Source organism: Neolamprologus brichardi, chromosome 10 (assembly GCF_056152115.1).
Source record: "Neolamprologus brichardi isolate AB-2024 chromosome 10, ASM5615211v1, whole genome shotgun sequence".
Lineage (NCBI taxonomy): Eukaryota > Metazoa > Chordata > Actinopteri > Cichliformes > Cichlidae > Neolamprologus > Neolamprologus brichardi.
In genome coordinates, this window is record NC_142113.1 from 31,102,725 (window position 1) to 31,124,175 (window position 21,451).

The following is a 21,451-nucleotide window of genomic DNA, read 5'->3' on the forward strand; positions in this document are numbered from 1 at the left end:
CCATTAGTATTTTGAGTTTTTCCCAAAGGAAGCTGCATAGTGAGAGACCACCTTCACTACCTTCTGATGCACACACAGTTCTATAAGGTTACTCCTGAAAAGCTTTCCATGATCATTTTAAATACGTTTTTCTTTGTTTTTTTAAAGACTTCAGTCTCTAGAAGCAGCAGATATTTTATGCATCGGTTTTTACAGTTAGGACTAGGGATGAGTACCGGTATCTGGTGCCATGATGGCACCGGTTCTGACATAAACGGTAGTAACCAGACCGAAAAGCAGCGCACATTTTGGTGCTTTTTTTCCCCCTGAGCTGTGATACACTTTAGATTCTAGCCAATCATTTTACGTTTCCGAGGATAGTAGGCGGGTCCAGGTACGTACGTTCTTTTAGAGCAGAGCTACAGATTAAAATGCCCAAGGCGAAGCGGTCAAAAGTCTGGCTGTACTTCACAGCAAAAGATGCAAACTCAGCAGCTGCAACAAGTGCTTTAAGCTGATACTGTGACACTGTCAAAGGAGGTAACACCTCAAATCTGATTACACACCTGGCGACGCATAGCGGTTTTTTTTAAAGCCGAGAAATGCACCGTTTCAAAAGTACCGGTTTGGCACCGGTATCGGATAAAACCTAAACGATACCCATCCCTAGTTAGGACTAAATATGTAGAAACACCAGTGAAACTGAAAACAGTGTTTGGTCATTTTGCTCCAAACTAAGGCTTTAAAAACTTTCCCCACACCGTCACCTCTGCCATCATCTCTTTTGGGTTTAAACTCAGGGCTCTTGTTCAGTCCGGCTGGACATTTATGTTCTTATGCTTTCAAAGATAAGATATTACTCCATCCAGCCCAGTTCTTATCAATATACAGTAAATCCATCAGTCTGTGATTGTAACTATTATAGAAATAATTTGACCTTGTCCGGCTCCAGAATCCGTGAGACTCCTTCAGGCACTTTTAAATGTGGAATCAAGCTGACTCAGGACTTTTTATTAAGTTTGTTTTTATTGTAGAAAAAAAACTGCAGAAATGCTGCTTTGAGTGTATCAGAAAACAACTCAAAGAAACATCTGAATGAGTGTGTAAAGTCTGCAGTTTGGAACCACGTGCTTTTTGAGGTCTCTGACTGAACACATCTGAGCATGCTTCGTGTGGATGCAGGTAAACAGTCAGTGTAGCAGCGGAGACATGAAGTCAGACCATCAAGCGGGTCCACAAACTGCCAGCAAATGAATCAGATGAGCAATCGCTGCGAGGCTTTCAGGACAGAGGGACTTGTTCCATATTTACGAAGCAGATCTTTAGCTTCTTGTAGGAGCGAGTCCGAGAAAGACATTGAAGATTTGCTGAGATGCAGAAGAACCAGACAGCATTCCACAACATCTGGGTGAGGGTACACCTGAAAGACAAAAACATTCATGCTGTAGCCCGGGGGATCCGTGTTTCATCCTAATAATATATTAAATTACAAATATAATAAAACATCTAAAAAGTGAAGAGTTCCTGTGACATGTGAAGAGAAATCTGCAACATAGTGAACTATTTGTGCAACTTAAAGCACTTCTTGCTGTTAAGATGTCAAACTGTCTGGTTGTGCTAATCAGAAATGCTTTACAAGGAGCATGATGGGATAGCCAGCAGGTACCCTGAGGGTAGAGCTGTGAGCAGAGAAACAGGTCAAAACTGACACATGAAACTGCTCCCTTTCCCTCTGTGATCTCTCTCTGTAGGTGAGGGAGCACAAAAGTCCTTGGTATATCTTACTACTTGACTGTCACGTTGAAATGACAAATACTGCATGCACAGAATCAACGTTAACATCCTCTCTGAAAGGTTTACTTCCACGACTGCCTTCAGGATACTTTGGGAGAGACGACTCTCTCTCGTAAGCTTTGGTTGTACCTTGAGTGTGTTTGGCAGCTCAGCCAGCTCTTTCTGATGCTTGGACATCTTTGAGGATAATGACAGCAGAGTCTCCGGGTCCTCAGAGCTGGGGAGAAGAAACAGCCGCCTGATTCAGCAATCAAAGTTAATGACAAAGAAAATAAGACCACGAGATGGCTGAGAGTGATGGGAATGAGGTTAGTTTTAGACATGGCCCTGATTTCAAAGAAAAAGTGATGCGCAGTAAAACGAGTTTGATAATCATGGCTATAGTGCTATGATCATGGGTCTGATAATCACATCTAAACAATAAAAACATAAGAAGCTGGCACAAAGCTCTCACCCCTGCTCAGCCTCAGCAGAGTCCTGACTGTCTGAGGATTCCCTGGTGGTGGAAATCACTGCAGGGCTGTCATCCCGTTTCTCCCCAGAGTCGAGCTGCCCTCCCTGGGTCTGGCTGTGCTGCTGCACCATGGCGGCGAGCTGCTGCTGGATCTCTCTCACAGCTCTCTGGGTGGCCTGGCAGGCAGCGTGAGGCTCACACAGGAGGAGTGACGGATCTAAGCCCAGTTTGTGAAAACTCCCACTCACAGGACGCTGGGTCTCTGCCGACTCCAACAGCCCTCCGTTTGACACCTCATCCTTCACTTCACCTTCAGGAGACGAGTCAGCCAACGACAGGGAGAGGCCGTTCTGGATCTCCTGGCTGCCTCCCGAGGTCCTCCACCAGCATTCGTACAGGCGGTGGTAAAGGACAAAAGCCTGAAGACTGCTGGCAGCAGCTTTGGCTGCTTCTTCCGTGTGATGAAGCACTTTGGGATGTTTCCGAAAACTAACACTGACATCACCTGACCAACAGAGAGAAAAGCAATTTTCAGAAAATGTATTCATTATTAATGCAGATTAACCTGTTTATTCCTTTTATTTATTTACTTAAAAGCAGAAAAGAGTAAAACATACAAACTGCTCACAGGGACTCGTCTGATTGGTGGGTTTTCTCTGTATTCTTTCAGGGTCTCTTAACATTACAATATTTAAGTGCCCTGAGGTGACTGCTATGATTTAGTGCTATATAAATAAAATTGAACTGAGTGGCTTTTGATACATGTAGGTGACCTGTCCAAGTAAAGCTTGGGACTGAAGATCTGCTTCTCTCCAGCTTTATTTTTGACCCATTGACCCATTCTCTTTCAACCCTTCCCATGTGGTGTTTCCCTACAGGATGGCTGGCCTCTTGTTTGGACTCCAACTGGTGATCACTTTAATCAGTATCTGCAACAGCTACAGAGCAATGCAAAAGGCTACCACTGCTACACGCCCAGAAAGGCCGCTGAGCTCAGTGTGGTCACCCTGTTCACATATATACAGAGGCTCCTCCCTCTGCTACCACCAAAAATACAGTCAACTCCTGTGAGAGACACTGCAAGGTAAAGCTGCTAATGTCTGTCAAACTGTTATTTTACACTGTCCTAACATTTAAATTCATTCATAAAAGACTCAAGAATCTAAGCTCAGATGTTACAACACTTATCACCACAAGGTGTCGCCAAAACGACTGCGACAGAACTTAAGAAATGCTCATCTTCTGGCTAAAATGTCAGTTTGCTCTTATTCTGTCTCAGTAGTGCAGCCACCACGTTTAGGATTGATATGATGTGCCCTGATGGACAGATGACTTCACTGTTCTGTTAATAGGACGTACCATCTGGGAACAGCAGCCTGCAGAGCTCTGCAGAGACACAGAAGTGTCCGGCCTCTCTCGGCCAAGCCACGGCGTGCCACAGCTCCTTCACCAGCTGATCATCATCAGCCAGTAACCAGCTGAGCACAGCGCAGGTCAGGTGGAGGGATGAATGCAGCAGGACCTGCAGATGGAACGGCACATGGACAAGATTTTAGTCTAAATTCATTAGAGGACTTCTTTCAGTTCTCTGCTTCAAATATGCTTCTACGTCATATTTAAGCAGGTTTTTTATATCTTCTGTTGTGCATGCTTCAGTTCTTTTATACATAATACATTTGTTTGCAGCCGTATCATCAATTATGTACCTAGTTTGTGTCTGTACCTGTCTGAGGGGACTGTTAGCAGTGGGCGTTGGGCTCTCTGCAGACTTGAGCTCCTGCAGAAGAGCCCCGACGCTCTGATGTGAAACAGCAAACTGCTCCTCCCACACATGTCTCACTCGATCCATGATGCTAATGTGACGCTCACCCGGTGACGCCCACGGGTGACTGGAGGCGCAGGATGCTGCAGGACTAACTTCACAGTCTCCCAGCATCTCAGAGAGCAGCTCAGCCACACAGAGATGCAGCCTGTGCACCTGCAGAAGGTTGGAACAGGTTTCACAGACTTCACAGACTTTCAGTTCATCTTCTAAACCCAAATTCACACTCCGACTACTAACCAGGAGGCTGTCTTGCAAACTCAGGACCTCCTGTGCTCCGACCCAGTCTCGAGCGGCTGCCAGGTCTTTGGCACATCTCAGCGACAGAGACTGAGCCAGAGAGGCCTCTCCTGAGATTCTTGCTAGACTGGCCGCGGTCCTCAGCGACAAGACGTCATTCTTCCTGGCGATGACCTTGGCTGCGTCAAAGCTGGCATCGGCAGCGAGGTAGCTGGGAGATGACGTCAAACGAATGAGAGAGGACCCATTTAACAATGTTTGCAAAGCCATTCAAATAATCATTAAGAGCAACTTTAAACTTTCCACTTCTCACCACTTAGCCGCTGCAGAAAAATGCCCGTCTTTCTCCAGCACTGCAGCCCAACACGTGTACAGCTCCTTCAGGAGAGGTTCGTCTGCTGGCAGCCGGGCTTTAACCAGCGCTATGGCCTCCCTGATAATAACAGATGAACGAAACATCACCAGAATATGGCCGGAAAACTTTTACTTTTGCTGTATTTTTGCAGCAAACAAACCTGGAACAGAACTTTTTTATTTAGAGGAACAAAACAAAGCAACAGTAAATAAAGCAAACCTGTAAAGCTTGTGAGAGCGCAGCAGGTCGACTGCCTCGTAGAGTTTGTTGATGGACAGCAGGTGGGACGCCGCTTTCAGGTACTGCTCCTGCAGACACAGCTGCTTGACGAAGGCCTCCACGGTCCGGCTCCACACCACGAACCCAGCTGGAGCAGCAAATAAAACACTTCCCATTACACCAAGAGCAGAGAAAGTGGATCAAGAGCTGAGCAAAGAAACCGAGACGTTTATATTTTTAGCAAATATCGACCCCATTTGTTGACATGGCCATAAGGCTGATATTTATCCCTTGGCTTACAAACATTTTGCACTGGCTAAATGTTCAAAAACGAACCCTTCAGCTGATCCAGAAAGCTGCAGCGAATGCGTTAACAGGAACAACAAATAGAGAGCATATTTTCCCCACACTGGCTTCTCTTCCTCCCTCTGGAAGTCACAATCAAATTTAAAATGCTTCTCCTCACATACAAAATCTTATAATCAAACCGTGTCATATATAAAAGACCTCATAGTACCGTACTATCCTAACAGAACACTTCACTCTCAGACTACGGGTTTACTTGTGGCTCCCAGAGTATTTAAAAGTAGAATGGGAGGCAGAGCCTTCAGCTTTCAGGCCCCTCGTCTGTGAAACCAGCTCCCGGCTGGGATTCAGGAGACAGACACTATCTCTACTTTTAAAATTAGGCTTAAAAACTTTCCTTTTTAATAGAGTATACAGTTAGGGCTGGATCAGGTGACCCGGAATCCTCATTTAGTTATGCTGCAATAGGGTCTAGGCTGCTGGGGGCATCCCATAATGCACTGTTTATTTTGCACTCACCCTTTTCACTCACTCTGTGTTTAGACCCCGCTCTGCTTTTAATCTTTAGTTATTATTATATTTCTCTCCCGCTAAAAGGGAGTTTTTCCTTCCTATTGCCACCAAGTTCTTGCTCATAAAGAGTTATTGGATTGTTGGGTTTGCTCTGTGTTATTGTATTAAACTACATCGCCTTGAGGTGACTATTGTGAACTGGCGCTGTATAAATAAAACAGTCTTGAAATGAATTTTTTTTCTTAGTTTCTTCAGAAAAATAAAAACAAAAGAAAAATAAGACGGAAATAAATATTAGGATCAGTTGTATAACTGAGGCTACATATGAGTCACTGAGCCTGAAGGAGGAACCAGGGAACAACTACCAGAGTCAAGAAAGCAAACAAACGATGGTGTGAATGAAGGATGAAGACTTTCCTCAGAGTCTAAAATAAGAAAATAAAAAAAATAAAAAAAACAAACCCCCCCCCACACAAAGAGGACACTCTCCATTTTTAACATTTTTATTTTATGCCGGGCTCACACTGTGCGATTTTTGGCCCGTTTTGAGCCGATTTTTGAGTCGTGCGACCGTTTTGGCGATCGGCCCGAGTTTGGCCTTCATCGTGCATCGTGTAGTATACGTGGGGTAACGAGAAGCGATTAACACCTCACGACCAGCTCCCGATCATCAATCGCTTGGTCGTGAGGGTGTCACCGCAGCTTCTCACACTGCGCACGCGCAAACACAAATGTCAGCGAAAAAGACGGCGCAGCACAGCAGTGCAGCGTGTGATCTGGACACAAGCGATGGAGGCACTTGTAGAACTTTGGAAAGCTCATCCGAGCCTTTTCAATGTGGCCTCAGAAAATTATCACGACCACAACAACCGTGAAAATAGTTGGATGGACATTGCTGCTCAATCACAGCTGCCTGATCATGTTTTTCATTAGCAATTTAGCAAAGTTGATGGCGGTGGCGTGCGTGTCTGTGTGAGTGAAAGACAGAGAGGGAGAGCGAGCGACAGAATTTCTGTTATAACCTTCATTTTATGGACGCACAGTGTGAGCACTCGGGTCGCATCAGAGCATCGGGCGGTATAGTGTGAGACCTGCATCATGACCTATGAACTTCTAACCCCTGCGAGTCAATCGTGCAGTTTGAGCAGGAGCTGAATCGCACGACTGACAAAAATCGCCCAGTGTGAGCCCGGCATTAGTGGGCTTCTGTTGATCAAAGTCACTGACACTGTGGAAGTGGTCACAGTTGAAAAGAATAGAGAAGGTTAAAAAAAATATAAATGAACAAACATAAAATAATAAAATATGTTTTGTCCTTTTGTTACGACGTTATGGGTCCCAGATAGAGTATAAACACTTTGATGATACTGAGGACTAATACATTTTTTCTCTGCCTACACCTGTGCCAGTGTCACACACTCTGCGAAGGCTCAGGTTAAGTCAATATTCTTGCATTTACCCATAGGAGCGATGGAGAGCAGGTGGTCGTTCAGCTCTCCTTTCTCTGTGGCGAGCTGCAGCGCCCCCTCCAGGTCCCCGCTCCACAGCCGCAGGTACACTACGCAGTCGAAGTGACCCGCCTCCACGTGGCCCTCCTCTGAAGGGCAACATCGACGTCACAACAGATGAGTCATCCAACACATCATGTAAAAGAACTCCTCGCCATTTAAAGCTTGTTCCGAGAGCTGAACTTTAACTTTAATGACTCGGATGACAAACGAAAGCGTACCTTCTGCATCAAACATGCGGTACAGAGCCTGTCTGTCAGCAAACAGGCCCAGATGGATATGATCTCCCTGGCCTGGGACGCAGCCTGTGGGAGGTGCTGGAATATAAATGCACACGCTCATTAAACAGTCCAGATGATCTTTGCTTATCAGCCTCATTTTGATTTCATGTAAGCAGAAAAAAAGGTTAAAAAGGTTACATTTTTAAATAAAACTTTATTAAAAGTATGGTCTTTACAGTGATCACTGTCTAAAACGATAAACTGCATGGTGGTCTTACTGTCGTCGTGTCTGACAGAAGCCAGAGTGATGCAGTCCTGCAGCAGCTCGTCTTTGGGCCGATGGTCCATGGATGTACTGAGAGGCAACATGGAGCGAGGCTTTTTCTTCTTCAGCCCAGTTAAGTCTTAGGATAGACACGCACGCGGTTACATACAGAAATGTGCCAAACACCCGTTTCAAAAGGACATCTGTGCATACCTGGCTTGTCTTTACTCTTTGCAGCAGCTGAGGATTTTCTCTGCATCTCAAATGTGGCTGAAAGACAGAAAATATTTTGAGCTTCAACGCAAAAGTAGCAGAAAATCTTCAAATGGAAACTGCTGTTTTCTGAACTGCTACCTGGTGAAGGTGCTGGGCTGCTCGTTGAGCTGGCTTCATCTTCGTCATCTTCACCCGACACCCCTTGTCCCGTCACTGCCCTCTCTCCGATTCTCACCGGCGCTCCATTGACCTCTGGCTGTGCAGCTCCCTCGGCCCCCGATGGCCCAGCCTTCTTGTTCTTCTTCTTCTGCTTCGTATTGGCCTTCATCTTCTCTTTCAGGTCCACCATCTTTTTCCCTGAAAGCATATGCGCGTCACGGCCTGCTGGTCGGACAGAAAGGCCGTTTTGTGCTGGTTCTGGCGTTACCTTTAGGCGGCTTTGTGAACTCTTGTTTGGAGACGCTCCACTCCTGCAAGGTGAAGTCCTTCCCTCCGGTCCAGATCACATCTGGATCCACAGGGGACCAGTCCACGCACAGCAGATAACCAACGTGTCCTCTGTAGTTAGAGACAGCTGCTTCCTCCAGAACATCCCACACCTAAAGAACAAGAATATTCAACAATAAATGTGTCGACATGCTGAGAGCAACATAAAAACAACGTGTTGAGGTAGAGATTCTTATGCATCTACCGCCATCTTTTACAGGTTTACACCCATCCACTGACCTGCGCTGTGCCATCATATGAGACGGTGACGAGCCGAGCGTTGTGATGCGGACTCCAGGCCATGCCGGTGATTTTAGCCGTATGGCCACACAACCTCCGATACGGCTCCGTCAGCACCACGGGGCTTTCTGGAGGATTTTCTGCACAACAAACAAAAACACTGATGTAAATACAAACACAGCCATCAAAGCCTTAAATATGTCATTTACCTTTTTACTCGCTCTTTACTGACAGTTTAGATTCTTCCAAATTGACATAATGAGGATAGCAGTACAGTTCGGTTGACATACTACATGTTAAAGAGGACTCACCTATAACAGAGCGGAGATCGTGCACGTAAACGATGGCGTTGCTGGAGCCCGAGGCCAGAAGGCAGCGCAGCTCAAGAGCAGAGCTGTGGTCGTGATGCCACCGTAACGTGTTAATGATCTTGTGGTGCTGCTGGATGCTGCACAGCAACTTCAGACTGGGAGCCTGATATACGTCGATGCACCTGCGGCACAGAGCAGCTGGTCAGCTGGTCGCAAAAAGCACAAAAACACTTCAAGCAGAAATGAAAAGCGACTGTAGTCCCGAGACGACAAGCAAACAAAGGCGGCAGTACGGGATGCAGCATATGAGATCACAGAAGAAATATCTGACTTTGTTCACCAACCAGCTACCAGCTGTGCTTTTCATCTATTGGCAGGTTGTGTACAGCTGTTACCAGCTGTTGATATGCTTTTTTAGACATCAGCTACCTCAACGTAGCCAAGATATCTGCAAAAAATTTAATTTTTACAGCTGAATATTGACCATTATTAGTCACATTACAGCTAATGAAAAAATGCTTACTTCAGGACTGCCCTCCTGAATTTTTATTATCTTAAACACACCATCCAGTCATTCTAACACCTACAGAAAACACATTTTATGACCTCATCCTTTGGACTTTTTAATAACCTGTGAGAACTTTGTGCAGAGTTGTGTAATAACTCTGTAGATTCATGAATCCAGTTGCTTGTGAAGACGTATGACGATCCATAAAGTGAAACAAACAAGCTGCGAGCCATTTTCTATTGCATCTAATAAATCAAATGTGGTTTTGCTTTGAACCTGGCTGGTTCAGGAAGTGTAGACATCTACATGTGTCAGTGTGGCACCCAATCATAATCCCTGAAAGCGACCTAGATAAGAGGGGGCAACAGTTCAAACAGAACAAAATTCATTATTCTGTAGCCTCGAGTCCAGACACTGTCAGCAGACAGTTGGACCCTCAGAGGACTCCCGCAGGCTGCTGATGGTGTGTAACAAGATGGGTCACGCCTGACCGTTCACTCACCCATCCTCGTTGCCGATGGCAACAACTTTCCCATCTGGCTTCCAGCTGAGGTCGGTGTGTGGAGACAGCTTGTGCTGTTGGGAAGCAAATTTTACCTTTGTAACTTATTCAAATCTCCTTTATTTACATTCAGCAGCAGACATGAAACAAACGGTTGCAGGCACGAAGGACCTGCAGAGTGAACTTGTGCCGTCAGCTTTCTTAGTGTGTCAGCTTTTATTTAGCCTGACATGTTGCTGATTCACTGAGGGCATAATGAAATCTCTGCACAGATAAAAGTCCTGCTACGAGCAACAAAAACATGCCTCTATACATGTGACTGCTTTACTGTCCATCTTACCAACTGCACACAGAGCTCTCTTTGCTTGGTGCTGGAAGTGAGATGAAGGTGTGGAGGGTGTCAGGCTGGGTTATTTGTGCTTTTACCTGCAATGCAGCTTATAACAGAGGCTTTTATTTCTAGAGTCCTGTTTGATAACTGATCTTATTTCAATACAAAGTTGGGTTGTTGGGAATTACATCAGGAATCAGTGACCACCAAAGTGATTAGCAATAGATTGCTGAAGATTTGCTTTATTATATTTTAATCTCAGCAGCACATCCTCTCGAAACATGAAAAGAAAAGAAAAGAAAAAAAAAAAAAGAGGGAAACTCTAGTTTTAAATCATCCTGATTTAAAACTAGAGGTTAAATTAACGGCGCTTTTGCAGAAAGTAGGGCTGGGCTATATCATACCGTTCACGGTAATACCGGTGTAATTTTGGTCAAGATAGGAAAATGACATATCGCGATAGAATAGGGGTAAAACGCGCATGCGCAGTGCCTATGTTTACATACGCACATGGGGGCGACGCAGAATGAGACGAGCGAAAGTGGATCGTTGAATGAAACTGATGAACCAGAACTGGTTTGTAAAAATGCTGCAACTTCAGTGGTGTGGAACTGGTTTAGCATTCGTCCGTCAGATACACAACAAAGCACTATTTTTGGTAGCGCATGCTAGCGGGCCGTCGTTATTACCGTGTTGTTTGGAAAACACGGCACACTTAAAATCAATCCTTTGATTTTTCTGAAAATCGACAGAGCCCCTTATAATCCCGTGTGCCTTATGTATGAATTCTGGTTGTGTTTACTGACCTCGAAACGATTTTATGTCGTACACGGCGCTCGAAAATCTGTCAAATGTTTTAGCATGACTTTGCTAAGCTACGAAGCCGCACCGCTTGATGGATTGTCGGAGCATTACGGCTGTCGTAGGCGGAGCCTCGCGGAGTGATACGTACTGTGCTTCAACATGATATTACCGTATTGTGTGTGTATGACCTCTTTTTAAGTTTTCTGGATATTATACATGGTTATGCTGAGGATATGTCGGCCAGTTTCCACTGGAAATGCCTTTTGGTTAAACTGTCAGCAAGGAATTTGCATTTGCACTGTTAAATTTTTATATAACTTTAATGCAGATAAAAAACAGCTGCTTGTTTAAGTGAAAATACATTGATGGGGTTTTTTGCACTAATAAAGTTGTGGAGTTTTTTTTATATATATATATTTATATATATATTTATATTTTGTCTAGTGTCAATTATATCGTCAGTTATATCGTTATGGCAAATTTTCAAATGTATATCGTGATAAATATTTTTGGTCATATCGCCCTGCTCTAGCAGAAAGGCTAGTTTTTGTTTCACAGGGCGTCCACGTTCGTCAGTGAAGGATTTCATCGTATTGGCAGCACACGACAAAGAGTGGAGGAGAGAGAGGTGAGCAATGTTGTGCATATAAAAACAGATTAAACAAGTTTGTAGAACCAGGAATGTGCTATGATCCTGCAATTAGCTCTAAGTGTGTCCAGTGTTACAAGCTAGCATTATCTCAGGGAGGTGGTGAATGAGATGAGCCCTCATGTGCATAATATTTCCAGAATATTTTAATTTAATTAATAAAATATTGGTATTTGTCATCCCTGGATCCATACAATATCACCACATAATCCTATATCAATTTTTTTACCCCACCCCTTACAAATATGATCCGTTCATGTGCGTGACAGCGGTTTCCACCACTGCATTATGGGTAACTACGTGTTAAAGAAAGAATCGTTAGGATCAAAAAGGATCAGTGAGTAATACTTCTGAGTTATTTATCTGAGGATAAAGGGCCTGAATAATTACATCATCATCACATCAAAGCCCCTCCCACCTTGATGTCGTTAGTATCTCTGATGAGCTTGTCGATGTCCGACGCCTCTCCGTTCAGCTTGTATGGATCGTGCTGGAGTATGACGCCCTCGCCGGCACAGCTGTACAGACTAAAGGAAGCTTTTCCTCCTGCTGTCCCTGAACACCACACAGAACATAAAACTCAGTGTCTTCATGACGGAGGGTCTACTGTGGACAAACTGTGGGTAGTGTTTTTTGATAGCGTTTACCGCTACATAACAGTGTGTTAAAGCCAATTACTTAAAGACATTTTACTGCATTACAGTAAATACTTTTAGTTTTTGACTAGAACTCAAATGATTAGTTAATCGGACACCTCATTAATTCGAGCAAATTGTAAATTTGTAATGGGAACTTTAACTTGAAATGACTTCACGACTGCAATCTTCACACAGGAGAGCCAAACTTAAACATTTTAAGGACCACAACTCTCAAGAATATAAATGAATTAAAGACTTGGTTACTATAACTACCCATTCAATATATACACAAGCATTATTATAGGTAATATAGATAAGATAGACTAATCTGTGAACAGCAGGTATGTAGAAGCCTTAATGTAAAGAGCAAGGGAAGCATGGCGGCTGACAGCCCTGAGAAGCAGCTGGTCCTGATTTACTCTGCACACCTATTGTAAGTCATCCTGACAATCTGAACCAATCACAAGTCCATGAATGGAGCTGAACTGGTGCCAATGCTGTGGGTAAACTAATTAGCAGCTACTTTTGTTTGTTTAGGAGCCATCAGCAGAATCTTTGGCAGTGCAACAATTACATTTATGGCTTTGAAGCCCAGTGACTGATACGCTAATCAAAATGTCATCTGCCGACAGCTGCTAAAATTAACTTCCTACGTCTTGATTTCCCCACATGCGGCTCAAGAGGAAGGAGGTGAGGAGTAAGTGTTTTCTCAGCTCACTCAATTACAGGGTCGATTACGAAAAGACGTGCGGAGATGGTCGGGCTTTTTCGCTGACTCTCTGCTTATTTGGTGTCCCGCTGCCAGGCTTTTTGCTGGGTCAGAGCGTTCAGAGCAAACAACAGCAGTTGCTAAGAGTTCATTAAGAACTTACCAAATGACATTGGGGGGACCGGGGGCCCCCAGGCCAACGTGTACACCGTTTTTCTGTGATAGGAGCTCGATATCTGAGGAGGCCTGGGAGGAGACGAAGCAGAACAAACGCTCGGTTAGGGATGTGTGATGTGTATAGCTGCAGGAAAACAGGCCTTGAGGGAGTACAAGAAGAAACCACAAGACTCGCACCAGAAAACAAGCCAAAGATGGACTTTGTGACTTTCAAAGTCTAAAGTCAAAACTTTTCAAAGTCAAACTCCAACTGAAATCACAACAGTTCTGACGGTTTGTATAAAAATAAATAAATAAGAAAGCAATTTTCTTACAAATTATTTAAAGTTCGGTTTGTTTCTTCAAGTTGATTTATTCTGCATTTCCTTATTCTTCTGTCAAATGCTGGTATAATACTGGTGGATGAAAGTTAGCAACACCAAGGATTCAAATAATGAGATCACCACAAACCTCTTTCACACTCATTTTTACAGGTGCTTTTTTCTAAGCATAGCATTCATGCACTTGCTCTTGGAGAGATGCATCACAGGAAACGTTTGGAGTTCGGCTTTTTGCCCGCAGACACTCTGAGATGCAGGTCGGAGGAGCCAGACCGACCTTCGGATCAGCAGACAACCCGCTGTACCTCCTGAACTACAGCTGCCACATTTTTAATAGGTGTTTTACTTATGCTTTGGGTCTTTTGGTTGATGGGATTTCACTGTATGGTCATTTCAGACACTGGTAAAGCCCTGTAATCCACTAAATGATGCCCCAGAGATTGGTACCAGTGCCAAAATCAAAACACTTCTGAAATTACTTCTTAGGAGTATTCCAAGGCATTAGTGTTTACTAAATACTAGGGGTGGGGGAAAAATCGATACTGTGTAGCATGGTGATATTTTGTTTGCTAATAATGTATCGATACAGGGACAGCAGAAATCGATATTTTGTTACAAAAATGTTTTTTGTGCTCTGACTTCAGAGCATGTTGATCCTTTTTCTGAGCAAGAATCCTGACATTCCTTCACTGTCCAAATGTGTTTAACTTTTTTTATGGCAGCAATAAACATGACAGTTTACTTATTTTAATTTAAGACATGTTTTATTTAATTAAGTTTAAAACTTTTTTATTTAATGTAAAATTAGATTTTGTTTTAATTTACTTTCAAATTCTTCAGTTGCTGAAGGGGCTGCATAGTTTTCATAAACTGCATAGTTCAGAATAGCTATAATTGTACCAGATGGTTGATTCAGTTAAGTTGGACTAGACTGTAATACAAACCGTTCAGTTTGTCAACAATAAAACTGAAATGAGAGAAAGACTGAGTGTGAGACTTTGATATTAGAGAAAATGAATATTGATAAAGTTTACCTTTATGTACAGAATTTGAATATCGCAAAATATTTTTAAAAATTGCAATAATATCGTATCGTGCGTTAAGTATTGTGATAATATCGTATCGTGGGATGTATGGTGATTCCCACCTCTACTAAATACTAATGCCTGTAAGCTCTTTAATATGTGCAAACGTGATTAACAATTAGGCAAGTCTAATGCAGTTTGTAGATCACAGCATCAGTTTTATTTTGTTTTGCTTTCAAAGAAAAGGCTTGAAGTTTGTTTTGGGAATCTCAGAAAAAGAAAGGGGAGGTGGTGTTCCATACAAGCCCTCAGTTCCGGTTGTGGAAGCCAGACGAGGGGCAGCCAATTAAAAGAAAGTGAGATACATAATAATGTTTTGAAAAGGGAATCAAGCAAAGATCATATTTTACAAATGAACATAAACGATCCTCTGTGGAAAAACACAGCATGGATCACCAAAGTTTAACACATACGCTTCTTCATAAACAATGAAAGTGTTTTGAATACCACCGACACACACTGATATATGCTTCTGTATGTGCTGTCACCGATCGTCTATCAAGGCAACAGCATGAAACAAGCACAAGCAATAAACACGATAAGCTTGGGGGCGGGGTCAGACGGCTAATCTTAGAGAAATGAACCTTACTTGTTGGAGAAGACGTCATAGATACCAACTTTCCCGTCATCTGTTCCAAAAGACAAAGATCCCTCTTTTGTCGGATGCCACGCCAGCTACAACAAATGAAACACTTTTTTTATGCACTTCATCTTTTGTGTCAGCGAACAGCAACAAGCCTGTAATAATTTAGCCACTATCATCAGCCTCAGACATGATGGAAGCTTGAAGAACAAAACAAAATTTAAAGGCTGCTTAAAGCCGATAACATAAGTCTGACTTTAATGTCCTCTCAAAGTCTCATCAGCAGCTCCGCTGGATCATTTTTAAAGCAGACACTTGGACAGCTGACAAATTGTTTTTTCATCCGAGAACTTGTTTCTTTACTGATCTGAGATCTCATCCTTTAACGTCTTTCAGAAAACGTCCTCTCACACACACAGACTTTAAAGTGAAGTAAACCATTTATATTCTTCCTGGGTATAAACTGATCATTGTCACTAATTGTTAACCATAAATCAGCTGTGCTTTGCAAAAAGAAACACCTTACCGCTGTGACTTTGGACTTGATCCCCTGCCAGAAGGACCTGACGTCGTACTTGTTCTGAGTGGCCAGCGTGTTCCACACCCGGATCATGTTGTCACCGACACCGAGCGCCAGACATCCAGTACCCACGGGGGAGAAGGTCAGGGCGTAGACGAAACCGCCCAGGGTGGGCAGAGTCCAGCAGCACTCCAGAGAGGCCAGGTCCCAGCACTTAACCTGGAAGAATGAACCAGCTTTCAATGAACTTCCCTCTTTAAAGGCAGTTTAATAAGAAATCCTTATTTGCTTTCATGCAAAATTCCCACTTTAAAAAACAGGCCAGATGAACGCTGGAACACAGCAGTGCACTCATGGCTAAAAAAGCTTCTTCGAGTGCATCTTAGCTGCTGGGAGATTAATCAGACCGTGGTGTCAGACGGTTGTTGCCTTTGGCTTTCGTTCTCCCTCTGGCCAACAAGGAGGTCTCCTGATTCGTGTGAGCCCACTGCCAATTGGGTTGGCCTGTACTGAATTCCATACTGGCACAGGCCATGTACTGTAAGTTCAAAGGTCACTCACCTCTCTGTCCATGGAGGTGCTGATGAGCAGCTCTCTGCCATCCTGCAGGTGAACCGAACTCATGTTAAAGACGATCCTGCTGTGGTTCTGACCCTCTGAGGATGTGCCGAACAGGGTCCACCTCTGCTTCCCCGTCTTGGTTAAATCCCACATGACCAACTCACCACTGGGGAGACACCAAAATAAGCCTATCAACTCAATTATCAGCCAAGCTCTTGGATACAGCTAATGAAGAAGCCCAAAAAAGGAAACGAACGCGAGTACTAAATCCAGCATTGACAGAGCACTTTACCGTTTTACATTTTAATGGCTCTGTTTTATGTTCTATTTTGCTCAATTTGTTCCTGACATTTTGCCAAGACACTTTTGACAAACACACCTCCAGACAATATCCTGAAAATTAGAGGCCAAATAAAAAGGTCTAAAAAGCAATTACAAGGGATTTTGCTCCCATTTGTTACAATCCTGAAATAACAATCTTCAATTTCTGCTGCTTGCAGCTGCATCACGGTTTCATTGACACAGAGTGAAAAAACAAGTCTGTGTTTTTTATACTGAAGGAAAAAATATTGAAGCAGGCAAGTTATGGAAATGTTAAAGTGATGAGGAAAAATTCTAAACGGGCCAAAGTTTTACAATCATTTCTTGTCGTGATCATTTTGTTACTCAGTCAACGACCAAAAAAGCCTCTTTAAACCGTTTGACTGACTGCACACACGCTGTACCTGAAGCAACTGGACACGAGCTGCGTCGGCCGTCCCTTCGGCCAATGAACGCTGAGCCAGAGACGCTCTTTCACCCCGGGGTCGACTGCGGTGCCTCTCCTCTTCAGGTAGGGCAGCTTCAGAGTCATGACACCTGCAAGTTGAAGGAGAAGATGCTAGAAGGATTACGTCTTACACCAGGTATGATCTAATCACCTGCGGTAAACCTTTGTCATATCATGGAGTTATCAACAAAAAAAAAGCTTTTTATGCTGCGTGTGGGGAGGGAAATAAAATCTAACACGAGCTTCAGAGGTGATCAGAATTTGTATATACTGTGCTTTTTTTCCTAAGCTCTAACCCTCGTGTTTAAGTCAAATATTAAACACTCATAGTGAGTGAAACATTTTCTTTTTCAAGGCTGATTTCTGCAGCATCAATTAAAAAACAAAAATCTTAAAAATGAACATGAATCCACCTTTTCCCTTGGCTGTACTCCAGAGCCTTACAGTCTGGTCTTTGCTCCCAGATGCGAGATAGCAGCCATCTCCTCCAGACACTCCATTGGTTGCTATTACATGAGAGGAAAAAAAAAAGTCTCATATACTTGTGTTGAATTGGCTTCTTCGTGCACAACGAACATATTTTAAAAAGAAAAATAAAAGAGGATCATTTAAATACTGCCCAAATCACAGCAGCGGTTGCCTCAGGGTGCTTTATATAAGCTAAAGACCCGACAACAATACAAAGAAACACAACGTTACCTTCACCGTCTTCAGGTCTGTTGCAGAGGGCGTCTTCATGGGCCAAAGGCGACCACGCCAGCGCATGGATCTCATCGTCGTGTCCACGGAGACGGTGAATCACCTCGCCTTTCTTACTCACATCAATCAGCACGATCATCCCATCTTTGTACCTACAGCAGCGTTGCCACAGTTACCGACATCACGTTCACTGGATTTAAATTTTGATTCATTTACAATCAAGACTTCAAATGATCATGAAAACATGTTTATTGAGATTTTTGTCTGTTACCTACAGCTTTGTGAAAGAATTTAAAAGAACTGTGATCTAGATGCTCGACTGGTTAAAAATGTTTCTTCAGACATTTTTTTCCTCAAACAAACCTGAGCTCAGAAAGTTGCCCTTCACACGAGTTGTCTCTTTTATGGATAAAAACTACCTTGAAACACTTAGTAGTAGACCCACTTCACTCACTTTATAATGTTAATGTAACCTTTGACAGTCAGTTTGGTAAAATGCAGAAAAACGACCCTCGTTCATGCAAAGTGCTTTAATGTTCTAATGCTTTCTTGGTATCCTTACCCAACAGCCACATAGTTCCAGGTATGAGGAGAGCAGGTGAGGCAGAAGATGGTTCTGGGCTCAGGGAAGAAGTTGGTCGTGTCACCCGTGTGGTACCAGTGACAGACCACCACGCCTTTCTCATCCCCGGACACCACCAGGTTTTTATCCACAGGGGACCAGTGCAGCGCTGACACGGCGCTCTGTGCACACAAAGACAAGGAGTGAGTGTGTGTCACAAGTTCTTCTTAGTCAGGTGTTTGCTGACTGCTGCTTCCAAAGACATTTATAGCAAATACTAAACACCAGATATTATTATCTAAATGTAAAACCCTTTGTTAACATTTTGGCACGATGAATCAATATACTAACGTTTTTTATGTGTTTCATGATTTGTCAAATAAATATCCTTTCTGGGTTTAAACATCTTCCCAATGATATTTAACCAACATGTCATTACATGCCGTTTATTATTCAGATGACTCCACAGACAAAATACTGCTTTAAGGCATCTGCTCAAGCAAATAATGGAAAATAAATATGCAATGCCCTCAGTAACCTTGACAACTGTTTTAAAAATGCCCTCGAGAGAGAATCGCAGAGCTGCTGCAGACGATGTTTTTGCTGCGCGTCCCACTGAGTCCTGTCGAGCTCTGATGCTTAACTTTCTTTCTCCGGACCTGGTCAGGGGTCCAGCCTCATCAAGGACATTGGACCATTTCATATAAATGTGAAAAAAACAACGTGAGACGGCACAACGCACATACAAGCTGCTTCCAAGTTGGTGTAGAGCACACAGCATCCTGTAGGGGGCGCAAGCACGACACAAAACCTCTTTCTGTGTTAGTGGACACAGGACAGGACACTCACCTGATGAGCTGCGTGCTCCCTAATAAGAGTCTTGCTGCTGGAGTCCCAGAAACGGAGACTGCCATCGCTGGAGGAGCTGACACAGATGTGACTCTGCCCTGCATGCTGGCAAAACGAGAAGCCGGACACCAAGTCCTTATGGCCCACGAGCTCACCTGAAAAACACACAGAAAAGGACACTGATTTTACTGCGACTGGAGGATTAATCTGTTTAATTTCAATTATGATTTTAGCTTCTAACAGTATTAAACCCAAGATAAACTGGAGAAAATATACTAATAATTATTACTTTTTTGCTTTCAGCTTCTAACTCAATCTATAATAGTAAATCATGAGGTTTTACTAGATACAAACTTTACATTAAAAATGTATAAAATACAGTAAACAGCTACTAAAGCTCTGAACTTGATGCCCTCTGTGCCCCCTTTAGACTCACCCCTGCATGCTAAAAGTATCACTGCTAGAAAGAGAGCACAGATTTGTGCTGGATTTAAAGTGCCAATCTAAATAAACAGTCCATCTGCATACATGTGCCTTTATTTTTGGCTTCTTCTTACTATAGTTGTGCTGGCACTTTTGTAAATCAGTGGTGAGTGGGAGAAGTGGAAAAGATTGATTTTCTTCACATTTAAGGGATCCAAACAGATGGTTTGATGAAGGACTTTTATTGGTATTTTAATAAGAAAATAAAATATACAATTGGTCTATTTTAGTGAGGGCTTTGTGGTGAAAAACAGCCACTATTCTGAGCCTGCCTGACCACCCTGTGTCCTTCATCATCCTGCACACCCTCATTTAACAACAACAAAAGGTGAGGCAACAATGAGACAAACTCAAAACAGGAGTGGTTTTACAAGTGGAGGCAAATTACATTTTTCCCGCTTCATCTTTTTTGACTGTTTTGTTTTTTTTTACTAGCATTGCATTTGGCTGGGGTCAGTGTCAGTACCAGTAGAAAACAGTGGACCCTATAGAACCTGGGCAAGTACTCCAACTTCTCCAGGATGGCACATCACTAAGTTTCACTGCCAGGAGGTTTGTAGTGTCTCCCACCACAGTCTCAAGAACATGGAGGAGATTTAGGACACACAAAGATACTGTAGGAGAGCTGGACACTGCCAATGTCCTCTACAGGGCCTTCTACGTAATGGACCCTGACTGGCATTTGCCAGAGAATCGCAGAATCAGGAAATCCACCACTGGTGATCTATGATCTTCACAAATGAGCACATGTGACAGACATAAAAGGCTCTGGAGAAGCTGTGGAGAACGTTACGCTGCCAGTAACATCATTCAGCATGACCAGTGTGGTGGTGGGCCAGTGATGGTCTCAGGAGACATCCCTGGAGGCACGCACAGACCTCTTCAGGCTAGGTAACGGCATGACAATGCTCGGCCTCTTGTGGTAAGAGTATACAGGCAGTTCCTGGAGAATGAAGAAACCACACTGACTGGCCCGCACCTAAATCCAATAAAACACATTTTGGCCATTGTGTTTTCTTCAACCTGACGCTACCTGGGTGTACAGACTAGGACCAGGACAAGCTCCTGGTACAGATCACGGAAAAGATCCCAAAGGATATCCATCGTCTCATTAGGAGCATGCCCTGACATTCTCAGAAATTAATACAAGCACATGAGGGCCATTTAACTACCACAATGGATTAGCCTGTCACTGCATTTTTTCACACTGACTTTTGGGGTGTTTTTGGTAAGTTCATCGTTTTTATTTCCATCGAAAGTTGTAAAATCCTTTCATTGGTCACTGCAGCCCATCACAGCCCAAGATCCTCTAATCTCTCCGATTTGGTCAGGCAGATACGTTGTACCTGAGTTTAACGCGGTGTTTCTGGCTGCAGGGACTCAAACATGAATGCCACGATCAAGTCTGTGCTATGTGTGGTGTCCAGCGGTGACTGCTCACTCACCTGCTACTCTGCACGAAGATGCAGACACATCTATCAAGTAGATGACGTTTTTGGCCCCGACGCCCAGCAAACCGCTGCTGCTGACATCACTGCAGCGCGAGCAGTACCAGTTGGGAGAGGCGGGAAGCGACCGTTCCCGCATGACGCCCTGGATACTTTAAAAATATTTTTTTTCTTTAATAAAGTCCTAGAAACCTAATCCAAACTTCTCACATGTTACCTGCACTATCGTAGCTACAACACTTATGACCGTACACACAGCGTGGTGTCGTAAATCCTACCGGTGCTTACTACGGAAGCCTAGCTGGGACAATCTAAAATCCCAGGT

At 43.6% G+C, this 21,451-nt stretch overlaps 1 protein-coding gene across 1 annotated transcript; it reads right to left on the reverse strand.

The window, feature by feature from the left end:
• Nucleotides 1-779: 779 nt before the first annotated feature.
• On the reverse strand, nucleotides 780-21,423 carry gemin5 (gem (nuclear organelle) associated protein 5). Its single transcript, XM_087847530.1, has 28 exons — nucleotides 21,124-21,423; nucleotides 19,196-19,350; nucleotides 18,347-18,528; nucleotides 17,785-17,936; nucleotides 17,499-17,591; nucleotides 17,042-17,174; nucleotides 16,317-16,482; nucleotides 15,762-15,974; nucleotides 15,242-15,327; nucleotides 13,234-13,316; nucleotides 12,142-12,278; nucleotides 9,940-10,013; nucleotides 8,930-9,111; nucleotides 8,619-8,758; nucleotides 8,320-8,491; nucleotides 8,031-8,249; nucleotides 7,890-7,946; nucleotides 7,690-7,815; nucleotides 7,412-7,507; nucleotides 7,142-7,279; nucleotides 4,864-5,011; nucleotides 4,603-4,722; nucleotides 4,290-4,500; nucleotides 3,951-4,205; nucleotides 3,587-3,749; nucleotides 2,228-2,732; nucleotides 1,903-1,990; nucleotides 780-1,399 (listed from the first exon to the last, which is right to left on the reverse strand). The coding sequence occupies exons 1-28, from the start codon at nucleotides 21,263-21,265 to the stop codon at nucleotides 1,235-1,237; spliced, it is 4,401 nt and encodes a 1,466-aa protein (XP_087703656.1). The 5' UTR covers nucleotides 21,266-21,423; the 3' UTR covers nucleotides 780-1,234.
• Nucleotides 21,424-21,451: the final 28 nt, after the last annotated feature.

Bases quoted from the DNA above. Each gene is read 5' to 3' on its own strand.
- gemin5 (XM_087847530.1), bottom strand. From the start codon at position 21,265: ATGCGGGAACGGTCGCTTCCCGCCTCTCCCAACTGGTACTGCTCGCGC. The intron at 8,492-8,618 runs GTCAGTGGATGG...CTTGTTCTTTAG, and splicing joins CATATGATGGCACAGCGCAG to GTGTGGGATGTTCTGGAGGA. The intron at 4,723-4,863 runs GTTTGCTTTATT...TGTTATTATCAG, and splicing joins CGCTCTCACAAGCTTTACAG to GGAGGCCATAGCGCTGGTTA.